General features: G+C 50.3%; 1 protein-coding gene across 1 annotated transcript in view; it reads left to right on the top strand.

Moving 5' to 3' along the window:
• Nucleotides 1-20,465, top strand: part of bbs1 (Bardet-Biedl syndrome 1) — a 37,733-nt gene that overhangs the window by 1,940 nt on the left and 15,328 nt on the right. Inside the window, exons 3-10 of the mRNA XM_052045235.1 lie at nucleotides 439-473; nucleotides 3,362-3,634; nucleotides 5,720-5,766; nucleotides 6,911-6,949; nucleotides 7,768-7,840; nucleotides 9,480-9,611; nucleotides 15,849-15,955; nucleotides 18,879-18,999. Of these exons, the coding sequence (XP_051901195.1) occupies nucleotides 439-473; nucleotides 3,362-3,634; nucleotides 5,720-5,766; nucleotides 6,911-6,949; nucleotides 7,768-7,840; nucleotides 9,480-9,611; nucleotides 15,849-15,955; nucleotides 18,879-18,999 (827 nt within the window). The remainder of the gene's footprint in view (nucleotides 1-438; nucleotides 474-3,361; nucleotides 3,635-5,719; nucleotides 5,767-6,910; nucleotides 6,950-7,767; nucleotides 7,841-9,479; nucleotides 9,612-15,848; nucleotides 15,956-18,878; nucleotides 19,000-20,465) is intronic.

Here is a 20,465-nt window from a genome sequence, read left to right as displayed (position 1 = left end):
GGCCACAAGAGGACATAGGTTTGGAATGTGTGGAATGGGCTGCCGGAGATGGTGGTGGAGGCTGATACGATAGGGTCTTTCAAGATACTGTTAGATAGGTATACGGAGCTGAGTAAAATAGAGGGCTATGGGTAAGCCTAGTAATTTCTAGGGTAAGGACATGCTCGGCCCAGCTTTGTGGGCCAAAAGGCCTGAATTATGCTGCAATTGTTCTATGTTCTATTCTATGTTCTAAAAACTATACTCTGTCACTAGATTAGCAGGTGCAGTACAAAGAAAGTATTGGCAGCAAGAATGGAAAACAGGACATCACTCTGGACTTTTCTCATCCTAACATTGAACTTTATGTTTGGTTATCAGCTTTTCTCAAACAAGACTTGAACAGAGTGAGCTGGAAACCCAAAGCAATCAGTAACAGGTCACCTCTTCCCTTTACAGCTCTGGCAGATCTGCAAGGAGACGGTGAGAATAAGGTAAAGGGAGCTTTGTTTCTCATTCATCGGTGTGGTAACATGGCAGCTTGCTGAGAAGGCAATGCAGTTAGTCCCACTCCCTTTGATGGATACCAGCCACGCTGACTTCGATGCACAAGATGCCCCAGCATCTCTACTTTTTTTAGAAGGTTAAGGAGGTTCAGCATGTCACTGAACACTCTAACAAACCTCTACAGATGTACTGTTGAAAGTATCCTGACTGGTTGCACCATGGTCTGGTACAGCAATTTGAATGCACAGGAAGCTGCAGAGAGTAGTGGACTGAGCCCAATACATGATGGGCACATCCCTCCCCACCATCGGTAGTGTCTATATGAGGTGTTGCCTCAAGAAGGCAACATCTGTAATCAAAGATCCACACCATCCGTCCCATGCCATCTTCTCGCAGCTCCCATTGGGCAGGAGGTGCAGAAGCCTGAAGTCCCACACCACCAGGTTCAGGAACAGCTACTTCCCTTCAACCATTCGGTTCTTGAACCAACCTGCACAACCCTAATCACTACCTCAGTAGAGCAACACTGGGACCACTTTGCACTGCAATGGACTTTTTTTTGTTCTAATTGTGTTCTATTTTGTATATTTTGTATAATATGTTTTGCTTGTGAATGTTCTGTCTCTACTGCTCTGTGCCTGTGATGCTGCTGCAAGTAAGTTTTTCATTGCACCTGTGCACACATGGACTTGTGCATGTGACAATAAACTCGACTTTGACTTTTCTAGACTACACCTGCAGGACTTGTTCACCGAGTGTCAGAGACAAATTGACATTCAGACTAACATATCAGTTCTTGCAGAGAGTAGTCGTATGAGGAACAGAGGAGGCCTTTCCGTCCATTGTCACTGTTGTACCATTCATCTTAATCTCGGATAATCTACATCTTGGGCCCATCCAGCCCCATTTGCCCTGTAACCCTTAATAAATTCAGCCAACAGCAAGCTAGACACCTCTGCAACTTTTTTTTACAGGAGAGATCCCACTTGCTCTGTAGGAGGAAGTACAATGTAACGTTATCTCACCTCGCCTCTCAAACCTCGCACAGTCTTCCAGTGCTTGAATATATTTGAGGATGCACTTGTGTGCTTGTTCATCTCTATGAATAGCTGGTGCTTTCATGCTGGTGAGGGATGCCTCTGTTGGGAATTTTGAAGTTTGTAGTGTGGGCGTAGGATGAGGGACACCATGGGTTAGGTACAGAGTAAAGCTCCCTCTACACCGGAACAACAAGCGATCTGCTGGAGGAACTTGGTGGGTCGAGCAGCATCTGTGGGAGGAAAGGAACTGTCGACGTTTCGGGTCGAAACCCTGCATCAGGATCGTATCGGTCAGTCCTTGGCCTCCTCCACTGCGCAAGCTGGAGGAACAGCACCTCATTTTCCGTCTTGGAACCTTGCAGCCTAACGGCAGGAACACTGAATTCTCCCACTTTCAGTAATCGCCCCCCCCCCCCCCCCCCCCCCCCCCCACAAACCACCCCCCCCCCCCACCAACCAGGCTTCTTCTCTTCTTTCCCAGCCTCTTTTTATCTCTTCTTACCTTTGACCCCTCCCTCGGTGGATCTGCTCTCCCCTCCTCCCCCGCACCTGCCCATCACCATCTCTTACCTGCATCTACCTATCACCACCCTGCCGCCCCTCTTTTGTTCACCCGTCACTGCTCTGCTTTTCCCTCCTACATATTGGGCTTCCCCTCTTCCCATCCTCAGTCCTGAGGAAAGGTCCTGACCCGAAACGTTGACCGCCTGCTTTTCTCCACGGATGCCGCCTGGCCTGCTGAGTTCCTCCAGCATTATTCGTGTTTTTCTCTGGTATCTGTCAAGGGGATTTCCTCCCACAGATGCTGCTTGACCCACTGAGTTTCTCCAGCAGATTGTTTGTTGCTCCAGATTCCAGTCTCTTGGTCTCCCTGCACACTGTCCCGTCACACAACCCCAGATCAGGGACAGTAAAGGTTAGATACAAAGGAAATGGAAATAGTGTCACTTTATGTGGCACCCTACAATGCATGGCTGGGTTGGCCATCCGCCAGGTTTATTTGAAAGCAGTACGGTCTTGCAACCAACCATTCATCAAAAAAAACTACGGAGGAACTGGAATCAGGAATTGAAAGAGTTAAAATCTGAGGAAACACTTGTGACATCCCGAGTATGGAAGTTTAAGTCAGTGACCTAGAGATGATCAAAGGATTCAGTGGGAACTGTTTCCTCTGGTGGGGGGAGAGGGGGAGGCAGGAGCGAGGAGGTTGGAGGGGGGGGATGCGGAAGGGGGGAATGGGGATGAGGTTGGGGAATTTGGGGGGAGAGGGGTGAGGTGGGGAGGTGTAACGACATAGGGAAATACCTGAAAATTCAAGGCAGGGTGACATCAGGAAGAATTTCTTCCTACAAAGGGGAGTAGGTTTATAATTCCGCCCCCCCACCGCCAAATAAAAGCTGCTGGTGGGGCGTTGATCGGGAATGTCAAAACTGAGGCCTGTGGTGTTTTGCTGAGTTGTGTGATTTTCCTGGAGTTCTGGCAGAGTTAAACGAGATCGAACCGAACGTTGGAAAGCGGTGGGAGTGTTTAAGTGGCCTCTTCTGTGCAGAGACTGCCCTGGTGGGTGGCCCCCTCTTCCTGGGCAATTTGTTCAAAGGCTGAATGTTCATTCTTTAAAAGACAGTTGGACAGGGACGTGGATTGGAAAGGTTGAGAAGGATATGGGCCAAACACTCACAAATGGGACTAGCTTGGATGGAGCATCTTGTTCAGCAGGGACCAATTGGGCCGAAGGGCCTGTTTCTATGCTCCTGTGTAACAGACGTGAGGGGCTGAATGGCCTCCACCTATTTCATCCACTGCCTTGTATTAACCACAGTCTGTTATTAACTTAGCTGGTTGTTGGAGACCTGGGCACGGGTCTGTACAACATGAAGCTGAAGGTGTACAAAGGAACCAGCATGGTCTCAGAGCACACACTGATAGACCTGCCAACTGGAGTCCTCGCCTTCCTCATGGACACCAATGAGCCCAGGACTCCTGCTGTAGCAGTTGCCTCGGGACCCTACATCTACATCTACAAGAATCTCCGGCCCTACTTCAAGTTTACCCTCCCCCCTCTGGAGGTCAACTCAGTGGAACAGGACGTGTGGAACCAGGTCAAGGAGGTAAGGAAACCTTCAGTAAAGCTTAAATCTGGTCCATAGTTTGTTGGCAATGGCGTGCAGAACATCAATGCACAGAAGAGATTGTTCGACCTGTTAGTCCAGCCCCATCTCCGTCGAAGGAATTTGCCGATCCCCTCACTCCCTCTCCTCTCTTCCCACGACCTGGCACATTGTGCTTCTTCCTGTTTTCCTCCAATCACCCCTTGGAAGTTCCATTCTCTTTCACGCAGCACGTTCCCGATTGCAGCTTGTAGCGGAACAATATTCCCCTCCTCTCCCTGCTGGTTCTTTTCCCAATCACCTTCACTCCATGTTCCCCTCTGGTCTCCAACCCTCCTGCCCGTGATTAAACCTCCCCTTAACCAAGGACAGCAGATTCAGTTCCTCTATATGTCAACCGAAGTCTGTCATCCCCGGGACATTCTGCCGAACCTCCTCCACACCCTCTCTAAGGAACTGACGTCGTAGAACATAGAAAGTCCAGCACAGGAACAGGCCCTTCGGCCCACCGTGTCTGTGCCAAGCACAAAGCCAATCTAAACTAATCCCGTCTGCCTACACAAGGTTCCTATCCCTCTGTTCCCTGCCTGTCTGAATGCTTCTTCAACATTGCTGTTGTATCTGCTTCCACCACTTCCCCTGGCAATGCCTGGCACCTGTGTGTGTACAACAACAAAATTTGGCAGGTAAATTTTCTTGCTCAAAGTGCAGGATCTGGAAATATCCCTCTCTGGGACTGATCTGGATACTGTCATAGAAAAAGTATGAAACTGAATGAGTCTATTTGGCTCATCATGTCTTTGCTATCATGAAAGTGTAGCCCATCCTCATCCTACCTCTCAGCTCTGCAGCTCGGGCTCTCCTGCACATCCAAGGACTGTTTAGTAGGGCACCAATGCTCAGTACAAGAGGGCATGGCTTTAAAGTAACGGTTGGGAGGTTCAAGGGAGATATCAGAGGAAGTATTTTTACCCAGAGAGTGGTTGGGGCATGGACTGCACTGCCTGGGGTGGTGGTGGAGGCAGGTACATTGGTCAAATTCAAGAGATTACTAGATAAGCATATTGGAGGAATTTAAAATAGAGGGATATGTGGGAGGAAGGGGTTAGATAGTCTCAGGCGAGGCTTAAAGGTCGGCACATTGTGGGCCGAAGGGCCTTTATTGTGCTACACTGTTCTATGATTCTATGAAGTGTGAAGGGGGTGTTTTTCTGTGGCAGGAAAGTTTTCCTCATTTCCCCACCCACCCCACCACACCCCCACCTCCGCCCAGTCAATATAAGGCAGAGCTTTAATATTATGTTCTTCAGTGACTGTGTGAGGCAGTGGGTGGGTTAATGGCTCAACTGGACACAGTTAGGATAATCTGCCATCCTTTCAATAACTAGAGAAAGGAAGAATATGATCTTTCTTGGGGTCCTCAGGATGCCGCTGGCCGCACAGTTGTGGCTCAGTGACACCTCTTTATCCTCCAAGAGATGGCTCACTGAAACCCATAACCCTGCTTTAGGATGCCCTGCGGTGCGAAGGGAGTGCTGCACTGTCAGAGGGACTGTGCTCTGAGGAACAGAACAGACATCTTCAAGAGGCGGTGCCTCAAGAAGGCAGCATCCATCACTGAGAACCCTCACCACCTGGGGCATGCCCTCTTCCCGTTACTACCATCGGGGAGGAGGTACAGGAGCCTGAAGACCCACACTTGGCGATTCAAGAACTCCTCCTTCCCCCCCCGCCATCAGATTTCTGAACGGTCCATCAACCTATTATCACTACCCTGTTATTCCCTTTTTTTGCACACTTTATTTATTTTGTAATTTATGGTAATTTTATGTCTTTGCACTGTACTGCTGCTGCAAAACAATACATTTCCCGTCAGTGATAATGAACCTGATTCTGAGGAAGCGGATAGTATTTGGGATGCACGAGAGTGGTGTAGGGGTTGATTAGATAAAAGAAGCCATACAGACTCGATGGGTCGAATGGCCTCCTGTGGTGTAGCATCTGTGTCTAGATTGCCTGTAACTTTCTGCAGTATTGTCGGTGTGGTTGCAGTGTTTATTGAGCTAATTTGTTCTTTACGTTTAGGACAAAATCGACCCCCTAACACTCAAAGAGATGCTGGAGAGCCTCCGGTGAGTCAGTTCTCGCCAGCAGTCTGGCACGGTCATCATCCTGAGGAGGTATCGAGCAGGGGGAGGGGGCAGGGGCCTTCAATGTAATGCAAGAGGCTGTGAAAGCAGAGGTCAGTCAAGGCAGAGTTGTGGCAGTGCCCCTCTTGGGCTGAGGTATTGACAGGGTCCTGGCAGTGAGCTGGCTCCGGCAGCCCAGTGGCAGAGACGCCTCAGAGAGCAGCCAAAGCCTGCAGGCTAAGAGGGTCAAAGTTGAGCGTATTGTCAGATGCACATGAATGCACCGGTGCCGTGAAAAACTTTTCGCAGCATCACAGACACATAGCATCAGATACGCAGCATTCACAAGAAAAACATGAAGTAAACATAAATTATACACAATTCTTACAAGAAAGAACACAATTAGAACATAAAAGACAAAAGTTCATTGTAGCGGTAAGTGGGCAAAGTGGCCAGTGTTATTATACTGAGGTAGTGATTAGGGTTGTGCAGGTTGGTTCAAGAACCAATGATGCAAGGGAACAGGGACAGACCTCAATGTGGTATGCCACAGTTAGCCTAGACACACTGTGGCTCTTGGGGAGGGAGGTAGATTTGGCTTTTGACCAGAGACTCTGGCCGAATTCACACACGATTATATCTCCTGCCATGCGCATTCCCAGACTTCGGTGTTCCTCCATTTCCAACCTCCCGCACATCACCCAACTCCCACTGCTCGACCGTCAGTGGCCGTGCTTTCAGTTGTCTGGAATTCCCTCCCTAAACCTCTCCGCCCTTCTGTAAAGCCCACCTCTCCAGCCAAGCTTCTGGTCACCTCCTATCTCCTTATGTGGCTCGGGCTCATGTTTGTGTTGTGAACGCACCTGTGAAGCACCTTCTGTTACGTTAAATGCACAGTACAGATGTTATCATGGCTGCATCAAGCCTGAATAACCCACACAGGACAACTGTTCTGACATTATCCAGTGGAAGTCATCACTGGTCTCCCAGGTTCAGCCATTGATAACTCATTGTGTGCACCCAACACTCACTCAACTTTCATTCCACAACTTCCCTTGACTGCCAGTTTCTTATCCAAAGTTTTTGTACATGTGGAAACTTTGCAGTCCTCAGAGTAGTCATTTCCCTCCTTCTGCTTATTCCACAGGGACAAGGGAGATGTTCCCCTGTCTGTGAGATCCCTGAGGTGAGTTGACGCCCACTGTGTCTGATGACTAGCACTAGATGATGCATTAGGGGACTGAAGAGCCACTGGCAGATAGTTTCTTACTCTAGACTGTACTTATGGTTCAGTGAAGCATCCTTTCTTGCCCTGGAGTCTGATGGAGCAGTGAACTGTCAGCAGGGCAGGGCTGAGGGACTGCCACACTGTTGGTATGGCAGTGCGGAGCTAGCACTGCACTGTGGGAGGGGCAGTGAGGAGGGAGCACTGCGCCACTGGAGGGGCGGTGAGGAGGGAGCGCTGTGGGAGGGGCGGTGAGGAGGGAGCACTGTGGGAGGGGCGGTGAGGAGGGAGCGCTGTGGGAGGGGCGGTGAGGAGGGAGTGCCGTGCCGCACCGCGGGAGGGGCGGTGAGGAGGGAGCACTGTGCCGCCGGAGGGGCGGTGAGGAGGGAGCGCTGTGCAGCAGGGGGGGGGGGGGGGGAGGCGGTGAGGAGCTGCTGCTGGAGGGGCAGTGAGGAGGGAGCACAAACGTCTTGGAGAATTGTCTCTCAGGTTGTCCCTCCTGAAGTGGATTCGGAAGATCCTGTAGCCACTGTTGGAAGAGCGATGGGGAAACGTCCCCGTGTCCTGGGCCCAATGTTTATTCCACAAGCAGCACGACTGGATGAATATCACTTAGCTCTTTGGGAACTTGTGAGCTAATTGGCTCAAGAATGACCTTGGCCATCTGTGGATGGTTTCTGGTGCCTGGAGGTGACGAAAGCTGCAGTAGGATGGGCTGCTTTCATTGCGAATGGCAGGCCCCTGGTCTTCACCTCTTCCCCTGATCTCTCCTCACTCAGGTACCTGATGTTAGAGCCTCACGAGATGGAGCCCTTTGTCAATCTCCACAAACTGCAGCCCATCAAACGGCAGGTATGGCCCGAGCAACAGTGGGTGCAGTAGCTGCCCTCCGTTGCCCCCGACCCGCTGGGGGAAGAGAGGGAGAAATTCGGTGAGGGGTTTGGAATAATGATGGGTGGTAGTGAAGGCAGGGATGGGGGGACATGAGGAAGTTCTGTGGCCGGGGGAGATGGTGGGGGGGAGGAGGGGGGAGATGGTATGGCTGGAGGAGGGGGGAGGTGGGGGGAGACGGTGGGGGGGGATGAGGGGGAAGATGGTGGGGGGGCCGGAGGAGGGGGGAGACGGTGGGGTTTGGAGGAGGGGGGAGATGGTGGGGGGGTGGGGGTGAGGAGGGGGGAGATGGTGGAAGGGGGGAGATGGTGAGACCAGGAAGAGGAGGGTTGACAGTGGGAACTGGGGTTGGTGGTTGTGTGGACAGGCAGGACGGCGAGGAAGGGGTGCAGGAAGATGGACGAGTGGGGTTAAAGGAGATGATGGGATCAGTGGTGTGGAGGAGGGAGCATCGTGGCGAGAAGGGAGCGCCACGACGCGGGAGGGGTGGTGAGGAGGGCTACAGAGATGGAGCCTGCAGGAGACAGAGAGGTGGCAGAGATAAGCGGAGATCACTGGGAGACGGGGTGAGGTGGTGGGGCCAGGACAGCTCTGGGGTGCAGATGGTTGTGGTGGGCAGTGATGGACAGGCATTGGTGAACCAGTGGTGGCTGCTAAATACACAGAGATGGTGGGACTCCGAGCTGATCCAAGGTTAGACACCGCCGCCGCACTTGAGTGGGCACGAGCTGGGGCAGGTCACAGCGGATAACTGCTGTGGGATAGTCCGACCAATTAACCTGGGACTACACCTAGCAGTTCTCCTGACAGTCGGTGCCATGACTGCAGCACCGGTGTGTCCTCTGCTACTCCCACTGAGGCCCGGTAGATGTCCTCAGTGCACTAGGCCTGCGGCTGGCCCCACTCCTGATCACTGCTCTGTTAACCCTGTGTTGACGAGTGCAGGTGTTGGACGAGAACAGGATGAAGCTTGACTTTGAGAGTGAGCTTGCTCCTGGGAATAAAGAGCTTGCAGGCATTCTCTGAAGCCACGATAAAAGTGGGATGAACGGAGGGTCGGTGCTGGTGGGTAAGAAAGGAGAGAATTTACCTTCATGTTCCTAAAGTTGATTACCACATATAGTCTGTCAGCAGGGAGGAAAAGGGGAGCGGGGTGAGGACTCCACTGCTGTCCGTCTCTCGTTCTCCCCCCCGCCCCCTGTCCCCTTCCCCCCGCCCCGTCCCCGTCTCTCCCCCCCGCCCCGTCCCCATCTCTCCCCCTCACCCCCTGCCCCGTCTCTCGCTCACTCTCTCTCCCTCCTCCCCCCTCCCCCTCTTCCTCCTCCCTCCTCCCCCTCCCCTCCTCCCCCCTCCCACCCTCTCCCACTCCCCCCCACCGTCTCCTACTCCCGCCCTCCCCCCTCCTACTCCCTCCCCGTGTGTGTGTGTGTCTCTCTCTCTCTCTCTCTCCCTCTCCCACTCTCCCTCCCTCCCCTCCCCTCCCCTCCCCCTCTCCCCACCCCCTGTATACCCCTGTCTGTGTCTGCCTCCCTCCCCAGATGTGACTGCTCCCCTGGTGACCCACAGTCCGCCCCTCACTCTCCCTCCCCATGTTTTGCAGACTGTGATCGCATGCATGGCCACACTGAACAAGAACATGGTGGACGAGGATGCCGTGAGCTGCCTGGTTATCGGCACGGAGAACATGGAGATCTGCATCCTGGACCCTGAGGCATTCACCATCCAGGCCAAGGTAGTCTGAGGAGGTCGGGCCTGCTCCCCTACCACCCACCACCCCCCCCCACCGGTAATCAGACTGAGCATCTCAGGGGATGACAGAGGTGATCTTGGCAAAGTGTCCGCTGTGGTGAAGGGGTCGAGTATCTGGAGACACCAGCTAAAAGTGGTGCAGTTAGGAAGTCGTAATGAGCCACTAATAGCCTCGTGCTGACTTAAATTTAGACCGCTTCCTTATTAGGGAGCACATATTGTGGTCTTAAAGGAGCAGCCAACATTTAACACAGATTTTCTTCTGCCATTAAATATATGATTGTGCTCCAAGCCCGACCATTTATGACCGTCTGTGTGACGTCAGCTAGTTACCCGAAATACATGCAATGCAGGAATATTATTTATAAACACTGGTTGATCAGTCCAGAGGGAGAAAATAAGATTAAATAGGAGGGCGAGGTGGAAGTCAGCCCCTTAAGCTTGCTCCATCAGTCAGTACGATCATGACTGATCTTCAAGCCCTTCTTTCCAACTTGATCCATAACCCTTAGATTAATTAATGTTCAACCCAGCCTCTCCCAGGCTTCCAGTTACCCACAGCCCCCTAGGATGGATAATACCCAAGTGTCGTAAGGATCTTGGTGCAGAACTTTCTACCCTAGGTCCTGAATAGCTGATCCTCATCCTTAACCTGAGGCCAAGTCCCTGCCGTTCTAGATATTCCCAGCATTTCCCTCATCAAGCACGCTCAGAATCTTCTACGCTGTAGTGAGATCACCCCCCCATTATTTCAAACATTGATTTTGGCTGCTAGGACAGCACTCTTCCCTCAAAAATCCTGTGGTGCCCTTTGAAGGAAAGATATCCTCCAGAAGTCTGGATTTTGGGGAAGGAATATCAGGACAGGGAAGTTGGTGTATAATTGGGTCGGGGTGCACAAGAACACAAGAAAATAGGAGCAGGGAGTCGACCACCAGACCCTCAAAGCTGCCCGTAATTCAATAAGATCATGGCTGATCTCTGCTGGCCTCCTCCTCTGTGCCCCCTCCCCATCACCCTCAATTCCTTGATCTTTCAAATATTTACTTATCTCCACCTGAAATCTTTCTAATGATGCGGGCTTCCACCACCCTCAGGGGCTGAGAACTCCGGAGCTTCACTAGTCCCTGAGAGAGGTCATCTCTACGTACCTTAGTTTAAAATGACCACCCCTTTATCTTGGAACTACATCCCCTTGTTCTTCACTCTCCCACTAGTGGAGACATTGGAACTCCCTCTTAAAAAGATCCTGGAGGGCTTGCGAGGTGACCTCACTGGAAAAATAACGTCACCTGTTATTATTTGGTAAAATAAGATCACTCCACAAATCGTCTGGCCTCTCTTGATAGGACAGCTCTGTCATCCCAGGCGTTAACCTGGTGAACACAGCCCCCATTTTGAAGCTGTCCATTCTGATTTTAAGTCCATCCATATTTGTATTGGAGGCTGGTGATACAAGCACGTCTTGCAGTCGTTTCGGCTTCCTACCAATGGCAATGAGGGGGTAGAGGGAAGAGGTAATTATAGCATAATCTGTTTACATAGGCAGATTCCATTCTAAATGTAAAATCAGAATTTATGATTTGACAGTTGACATGGGCTGTGTGTGTTCATATCAGATTTTAAACATGAATCTATATACACATGGTACAGCTACCATCTGTAACTGCCTGCTTTTTAACACAATAGGACATCTGGTGATATACCTACAAGCCATGAAGCAGTGACATAAGTTGGTATGTGACACTTGCTATCCGTAAACACTTTACCCTCTGTTAAGAACGGGTGACTTAAAATAGCACGAACTTTAGAATGCTTTTAGAAACAAGCAGCTGGCTTTTGAGTGGCACCTTTCACAACCCCTGGATGTCCAAACCCATTTGACAGCCAGTGAAGAGTTTTTTCTGTGTAATGTGCGTACATTAGAAGTGTCAGTGGCCAATTTGTGCACAGCAAGCTCCCACAAATTTGGACCCTGGTCGACTGCCTTTGAAGGATAAAAAAACCAGGCCTTGGACAGCCTTGTTCTTCTTCTGAGCCCGAGCTCTGGGTCGGGGAGTAGCCCTCTCCCTCGTGCTTCAGACTCACATCGTGGGTTAGTCCCTGTCCCCCAATACATCTGGACAAGACCTAGGCATACATCACTCCTAACTGCTCTGGTCAACCCTGCATCTACTGACAGCCTTTGAACCACTAACGACGAGGAAGTGGCTGGTGCACTCCCAGGTCGGGGTCCTGTGTGAAGGGGAGCAGAGTGTTCCGAGGCTCTGGGGTCCTTGTTCTTCGCTTGGGAGCACTGTCGAATGTCTCCGGTTCCCGTGGACACACCTTGCCAATCGTGGCTCTCTGGTGCTTAAGTTCACCTGGGGAGGTACTGTGGGTTAACAACTCAGCCAGAAGACAGCAACTCCTGTGGCGTTGCAGTCCTTCACTGTGTGCCCCTGTGGCCATGAGCAGCTCCCTCACGCGTGCCCCTCTGACCACGAGGACCTCCCTCACTAGTGCCCTCCGACCACAAGGACCTCCCTCACTAGTGCCCTCCGACCACGAGGATCTCCCTCACGAGTGCCCCTCTGACCACACGGAGCTCCCTCACGAGTGCCCCTCTGACCACACGGAGCTCCCTCACTAGTGCCCTCTCGCAGTACGCCACACCCTCATCACGATCCCTCGAGCAGCGCACCGCTCCCTCCGTACACGTGGATACAAACTCGTGAGCTTTAACCGAGCCAGTGTAAGTAGCCCAGCTGTGATCACAGTTGTGGCTGGCGCACCCAGGGGTCACACCTTCCCTGTTCTCGGGACTGTCCAAGGTGCTTCATGTTTCCCCGAGGATGATTAAAACTTTTCCCTTCCTCTGGAGTGCACCAATCCCTCAGCTCTGCAGCACTGGGTTATAGTTTGGGCTCAGCCCTCAGGAATGGGACCTTCCCCTCCTCGTGGCCCTGAGTTTACATTAAAGGTGCTTTGTGACCAAGCTGAAGTCTCATGCCCCAAGATCTCAGCTCCTGATGCTTTTAAGTTGAAGCCGAGAGTTGTGACCTTGGGATTCAAGAGTATCACCCGGCCCTCGGGATCGGGTTACTTATGCCAATCTCGGCTTTCAGCCCCAGCTGAAGATCTGCCCCCCACAGCGTGCAGCGGCCTCCATTTCTGGCCAGATCAAGTGGCAACCGGTCCGCCTGAGCTGCTCTGAGAGCTCTCGCCCGTCTGACTGTAAGGAAGAAGTTGCTGAAAGATGGAATTAAATATCTGGCTGCCTGACACAGCCCCCAGAGTGGACTGTGTTTGAAGGACACTGCGCATGTGGGAGTCGGGGTTTGTTGTCACCCCCTGCTGCCCAAGGCTTCCGAGACTCTGGGCGGCACTCGCCTTCGGGACCCTGACTTGGTGAAGCACAGATTTCAGGATGCTGATGTACTGCCCCACCCTGACCACCTCTACCTGTTTCAGTAACCAGGAAGGCACCCAGTATATTCCCAAGCCTGCATAGAGTGAGACCAGGAAGAGAACCTGGGAGTGATGGTTCTGATGAAAGGTGAAATATTCTCTCTCCATTGATGCTGCCCAGTCCGTCGCTTCCTTCCATCCAGTCCATCTTCACGGTGCGTTGCATCAGGCAATCTAACGGGATTGTCAGGGATGCTGCCACCCTGGCCTTTCTCTCTTCTACCTTCTGGGAGAAGATACAGGAATTTGAACGCCCGGACGGCCAGTCTTAAGAACAGCTTCTGCTATCAGACTTCTGAACCAATCACCTCTTTCACATCTCCTTCCCAGTGGTGCTGCCTTGTTCTCAAACCCTTAATCCTACCCCTTCCATTATTGTCACTTCAGCATTTAAGGACAGTTTCTACCCCACTGTGATAAGACTATTGAACGGTTCCCTTATACGATGAGATGGACTCTGCCCTCACAATCTACCTTGTTGTGACCTTGCACCTTATTGCACTGCACTTTCTCTGTAGCTGTGACACTTTACTCTGTACTGTTATTGTTTTCACCTGTACTACCTCAATGCACTCTGTACTAACCCAATGTAACGGCACTGTGTAATGAATTGACCTGTACGATCAGTATGCAAGACAAGCTTTTCACTGTACCTCGGTACAAGTGACAATAATAAACCAATACCATTTCTTTTTGCACTACCTCAGTGTGCACCACACTTTTGTTTTGCACTCATTGCTATGTCTACTGTTGTGTCTGTGTGGGTTTCCCCCGGGTGCTCCGGTTTCCTCCCACATTCCAAAGACGTACGGGTTAGGAACTGTGGGCATGCTCTGTTGGTGCCGGAAGCGTGGCGACACTTGCGGGCTGCCCCCAACATATCCTCTAATGCAAAAAGACGCATTTCACTGTGTGTTTCGATGTACGTGTGACTAATAAATAAATGTCTAAGATTATTACCGTGTACACTGTTCACTCTGTGAGCTTCGTGCGAGCGAGAAATTTCATTGCACCCTGTTGCGCGTGACAGTGAACTCATCTTATCTCCTTGCCGAGCATTTCTGTTCTTATCTCGGGCTTCCTGCATCTGCAGGGTTTTTCCGGTTTGGAGCGGTGGTGGTCTTGTGCGTCTGCTCCCAGGGATGGGGCACTGAGGGGTGGATGTCCCTGACGCACCCAAATTCCTCAGCCGCACAAATCTCTGGAAATAACTTGCATTTATATGGTGCCTTTAACATAGCAACAAGGAGCAGAAGTTTTCTCTAGGAAGAGAAACAGAGTTCAACATGAACCATTAACTCTGGTTTGCTCTCTCTCGCTACAAGACCACAAGATATAGGAGCAGGATCAGGCCATTCGGTCCATCAAGTCTGCTCAGCCATTCAATCATGGCTGATTTTTTTTCAACCCCATAAACCTTAACCCCCTGACCAATCAAAAACCTATCAATCCCTGCCTTAAATACATCCAGTGACTCGGCCAGCACCACCCTCTGGCTGAAGAAATTCCTCCTCATCTCAGTTCCAAAGGGACGTCCCTTTTCTCTGAGGCTGTGCCCTCAGATCCTGGAGTCTCCCACTGATGGAAACATCCTCTCCACGTCCGCTCTATCCAGGCCTTTCAGTATCCGGTAGTTTTCAATGAGATTCCCCCCTCATCCATCTGAACATTGAGTACAGGCCCAGAAACATCAAACGCTCCTTATGTGTTCAGCCTTTCATTCCCGGGATCATTCTCGTGAACCTCCTCTGGACCCTCTCCAGGGCCAGCACATCCTTCCTTAGATATAGGGCCCTAAACCGCTCACAGGTCCTGCTGGACCCGCAGAGTGTCTTCAGCATTTTCTGTTCTTATTTCAGACTTCCAGCATCTGCAGTCCTCTGACTTTCATGAGCCTGCTTGGCCGTTCGATAATCTCCTGACGGATTTGATCTTTGACCTTCCTTCTCCTGCCCAATCCCAACAGCCCTTATTCCCTTCAGTCCAACGTACGCTGGAGAGGGTGCAGAGGAGATTCACCAGCATGTTGCCTGGATTGGAGGACTTCCGTGATCAAGACAGATTGGATAGGCTGGGCTTGTTTTCCCTGGAGCAAAGAAAGTTGAGAGGTGACCTGGTAGAGGTATATAAGGTTATGAGAAGCATACTTAGAATCTTTTTCTCATGGTAGGGGTATCAAAACCGAAAGGGTGCAGGTTTAAGGTGAGAGGAAGGAGATCTGAGGTGTAGGTTTTTTGTTTACACAGAGAGTGGTTGATATCTGCCAGAGGAGGTGATGGGATCACTACATTTAAGAAGCATTTAGATGGACACTTAAATAGCCAAGGCATAGAAGGATACTGTCCTAAGGCGGGCAAATGTGATTTGTGTAATTGAGCAGAATGGTTGGCATTGAATGTGGTTGGTCAAAGAGCCCATTTCTGTTCTGTATGACTCTACGATCCTGTATTAAAACATTCCAAAACACTTCACAGTCGGCTAAAGAAGAACGTTCATAATCCGTGTGTAAAGGTAGGTGACTGAAACCTTGCTGAGTATGAGCAAGTTTGAGAAGAATGTCTTAGAGGAGTATTTTAAAATGGAGCGGGAGCCAGTGGTGGGTCAGTGTGCACTGTGGGGGTGGGGAGGTGATGGTGAACAGGACTCGTGCAAGTTAGGACACGGATGACGAAGGTTTGCATTGAACTGATAATCAAGGAATTTTGGGACTTAGCTGGAGGGAGTTGAAGAGTTAATTCTCCCCGCCATTAATCCTGTTTAATTCTGCCAGGTGAATCTCCCAAGTGTGCCAGTGTTCCTGGATGTCAGTGGCCAGTTTGATGTGGAGTTCAGGATCATTGTAGCCTGTCGGAATGGAAATATCTACGTCATCCGCAGGTAGGCGAGAACACTCTCACTCGAATTTTGGGGCTGTTTGTGGTTCTCTTAAACCGCAGGTAAGGTAACCTACGATCTGCGATCATTTTCACCTGCCACCTCTGCTCCCACAGGCTGTGTCTGCAGAGCATGTTGTCCCATTCGTATCCCATCTTCTGTGCTTGCTGCCCTCCACCAGCTCCTCATCAGGCAGCACCCTCGTTTAGGGGGATATTATCCTTGTTTTCAAATCCTCCCATTGCCTTTGCAAACCACCTCCTGCGCAGCAGGCAGTGCTGCCATCTCAGAACTCCAGATCCTGACCATGGGTGAATAGAATTTGCATGTTCTCCCTGTGGCCACGTGGGTTTCCCCCGGGGGCTCCGGCTTCCTCCCACGTCCCAGAGAGTGCAGATTGGTAGGTTAGTTAGTTTAGTTTATTGCCAAGTACACCAGAGTGCAATGAAATTCCTTGCTCACGTGAAGCTCACAAGAGTATTGGTTTATTATTGTCACTTGTACTGAGGTATAGTGAAAAACTTGTCTTGCATACTGATCGTACAGGTCAATTCATTACACAGTGCAGTTACATTGAGGTAGTACAGGTAAAAACAATAACAGTACAGAGTAAAGTGTCACAGCTACAGAGAAAGTGCAGTGCAATAAGGTGCAAGGTCACAACACCAACAGCCTGTCCTGGTCAAATCACGGAGATGCCACGGCCAAGAAAGCTCACCAGCGCCTCTACTTCCTCAGGAGGCTAAAGGAATTCGGTTTGTCCCCTTTGACTCTCACCAACCTTTATCAATGCACCATAGAAAGCATCCTATCTGGATGCATCACAGCTTGGTACAGCAACTGCTCTGCCCGGGATGGCAAGAAATTGCAGAGTTATGGACACAGCCCAGCACATCACGGACACCAGTGTCTTTACCTCACTCTGTCTTGGTGAAGCAGCTGGCATAATCAAAGACCCCACCCACCCAGGTCATTCTCTCTCCTCTTCCATCAGGTAGAAGATACGAGAGCGTGAGGGCACGTACCACCAGACTTAAGAACAGCTTCTACCCCACTGTGATAAGACTATTGAATGGTTCCCTTATAGGATGAGCTGGACTATGACTTCACAATCTACCTTGTTGTGACCTTGCACCTTATTGCACTGCACTTTCTCTGTAGCTGTGACACTTTACTCTGTACTGTTATTGTTTTTACCTGTACTACATCAATGCACTCTGTACTAACTCAATGTAACTGCACTGTGTAATGAATTGACCTGTACGATCGGTATGCAAGACAAGTATTTCACTGTACCTTGGTACAAGTGACAATAATAAACCAATACCAATACAAGGTAGATCGTGAGGGCAGAGTCCATCTCATCGTATAAGGGAACCGTTCAATAGTCTTATCACAGTGGGGTAGAAGCTGTCCTTAAGCCTGGTGGTACGTGCCCTCAGGCTCCTGTATCTTCTGCCCGATGGGAGAGGAGAGAATAATAAATGCAACAAGAAATACAGTGAGCGCAAAACAACGGAATGGTACAAAGTACAGCAGTGCACGCTGAGGTAACGCAATAAGAAATGCTAAAGTGACAATAACAGAAGAGGTAGAATTACCGGTTCAAGAACGTGGCAGCACCGCCGGGAAAGGGATGTGAAAGAGGTGACTGGTTCAGAAGGGTTACTCTGTGGAGTAGTAGTTACACAGGCAGGAATTTTTAAGTTACAAGATTTAGTATATTGTGAAGTAACATTACGATCAGGAGTAGATTTGTTTGTCAATTAGTTATTCCGTAAGGCAAGCCGCAAAAGATTTTGTTCTCATTTACTTTGTACAGTGGGCAAGAGTCTACTTTGCACATGACTGCAAAGAAGATTTACGAGGTTGCTGCCAGGCCTGAATTATAGGCCGAGATTGGGCAGGCACGGACTTTATTCCTTGGAGCGGAACGTAGGAGATTGAGGGGTGACCTTTCGAGGTGTACGAAATGCTGAGGAGTAGAAAAAGGCTGAACGCACGCAGTCTTTTTCCCTGGGTAGGGGAACTAAAAACTCGAGGGCAAAGGTTTAAGGTGAGAGGTGAAAGGTTTAAGTGGGATCTGAGGGAGAACTTCACGCAGAGGGCAGTGCGTACATGGAACGAGAGCCGCCCGAGGAAGTGGTTGAGGTGGGCACAATGACAACATTTAAAAGATATTTGAAGAAGTACGTGGATAGGGAGGGGTTCAGAAGGATTTGGGACCAGCTTGTTGGGCACCACGGTCGGTGTGGACAAGTTGGCTGAAGGGCCTGAGTCCATTGCTGTATTACTCTATGACTCTGACTTTGTAAAAAGTCTGATAGCAGTGGTCGTCCGGGCTTTCACAGCTCCTCGAAGATAGAGGAGAGAAAAGGGAATGGCCAGGGTGGCAGGCGTCCTCGTTAGACCTCCTGGTGCAACGCTTCGTGAAACTGGACTGGATAGAAGGAGGAAAGTGGTGAGCCCGTGATGGACTGGGCAGTGTTGACCACTCTCTGCGGCTTCACCTACCTAGTGTAAATGGGTGGCAGAAGAATCAGGGAGGGGAATTGATGGGTGCAGGAGAGAGAATGGATTACAAAGGGGACACGGGGAAATGAGAGCCAGCATGGAACTCAGTGGGCAGAATGGCTACCTCGCGTGTCACTAGAGAATAATTTCTCCTCCAGCCCTACCATCCTCCAATTCGGGTCTCTTACTCATCCCCCAACTCTCTCCGCTTTCAGCTGCCTGGGTCCGAGTCCACCCCCCCCACTCCCACCCCCCCAACCCCCACACTGCAGGACTCTCCCTCAAGCCCGCCCGTTTTACCAAGTACTCTGACACCCCTCTAACGTGTGACAGTGTCAGATTCTGTGTGACTTCACGCTCCCGCTGCTTTCAAAGGGAACTCAATTAACACAAGTTATCGACGGCCCGACAGGGATTTGAAGCGACCCAGGCACTGCATCGAGCTGAACTGCCAACCTGTGGGGCTGGTGCGAGTTAATAAGAACATCGTCGTTGGCTGTGGGAAGGAGACACTGCACTCGTACACTCAGAAGGTAGGGTCCAAGCTGTGATAGCTCACACAGTGGCCCTTGTGAGAAGTTGATGTACCCTGGTTTTGATGTGAAGGTTCCAGCCCCATGTTCTGGACACTTTCCTCACCCACCCACCCACCAGCAGAAATCGTTTCTATCTTGAGTCCTTGAACCATCTCAAATGTCCTTGATTAGATCACCTCGAAATTGTCTGAATTCCAGGCAAACAGTCCAAATCTCTGCAGTCTCCCCTCAGATAGCTACAGTTATTGGGCAAGTATGTCGATGCCTGGTCTGCTGCTTGGGAGACGTGAGTTCAAATCCTACTGAGGAATTTAAATCCAGTTAATTATATAAATTCTGGAAGTAGAAAGCTAATACAGGTGACCCCTGCACTTCCGGTTACAGAAGTACACCCTTACGGAATTCACAAATCATTACCCAAAAAGTTGATAAACAGAATAAAATTCACTCTCATGGAATTTATAGAGTCGTACAATGTGGAAACAGGCCCTATGGTCCAACTGGTCCAAGCCAACCAGTATTCCCATAAAACTAGTCGCATTGGCCCACATTTGGCCCATATCCCTCCAAACCTGTCCGATCCATGTACCTGTCCGAGTGCCTTTTAAATGTTGTTAATGTACCTGCCTCAACCATTTCCTCTGGCAGCTCGTTCCATATCCTGACCACCCTCTGCGTGAAAAAGTTGCCCCTCAGGTTCCTATTAAATCTCTCACCTTAAACCCATGCCCTCTAGTTCTTGAGTTCCCAACCCTGGGAAAAAGACTGTACTCACCTGACCCTAACTCTACCCTTCATGATTTTATACACCTCTTTAAGAATTTATGTTAAAAAAAAAGGTAAATATATCAACACAAAATTTATTTTTTCAACTCATGTTGCTTGACACATGCACAGATGACACAGCTTCACGTTACAGAAAAATCCCGTTTTATTGGAATGCCTATAACTTCAGTGACCCCCTTCCCCAACCTCACCGTGGGGGGGGGGGGGGGGGGTCACCTGCATTGGGAATGGTGACCAAGAAACTGCTGAATTATCATTAACCCTCCAGTGAAGGAAAACTTGCCGTTTGGTCTCTGTGTCTCCAGACCCGCAGAACTGTTGTTGCCTCTTACCTGCCCTCTGCAAACCAGCGAGCTAATTACATGCTATTAGAAACTGGCTGTCCAGTTAACTGCCCCTAATGTAAGTGGCTGATGGGAGAATCAGGGGTTGCTAATGGGCATGTGTGAGGAAATAGGTTCCAGGGGATTAGTGAGGGAGTGGGTACTGCCCTGACAGCCATCATACACTTGATGGACTGAGCAGCTTATGACATAAAGAAATATCAGAGCTATCACTGAGCACTGGTTAGACTTAGCTCTTCGGAACATCCATCAATGGCTAAAGAAGTGGAAATCTTCAATAAACTAGATGCTGGAGGAACTCGGTGGGTCGGGCAGCATCTGTGGAGGGAAATG

This window comes from Pristis pectinata, chromosome 38, assembly GCF_009764475.1.
Source record: "Pristis pectinata isolate sPriPec2 chromosome 38, sPriPec2.1.pri, whole genome shotgun sequence".
Taxonomy (NCBI): Eukaryota; Metazoa; Chordata; class Chondrichthyes; order Rhinopristiformes; family Pristidae; genus Pristis; species Pristis pectinata.
This window is presented reverse-complemented; position numbering and strand designations above follow the sequence as displayed.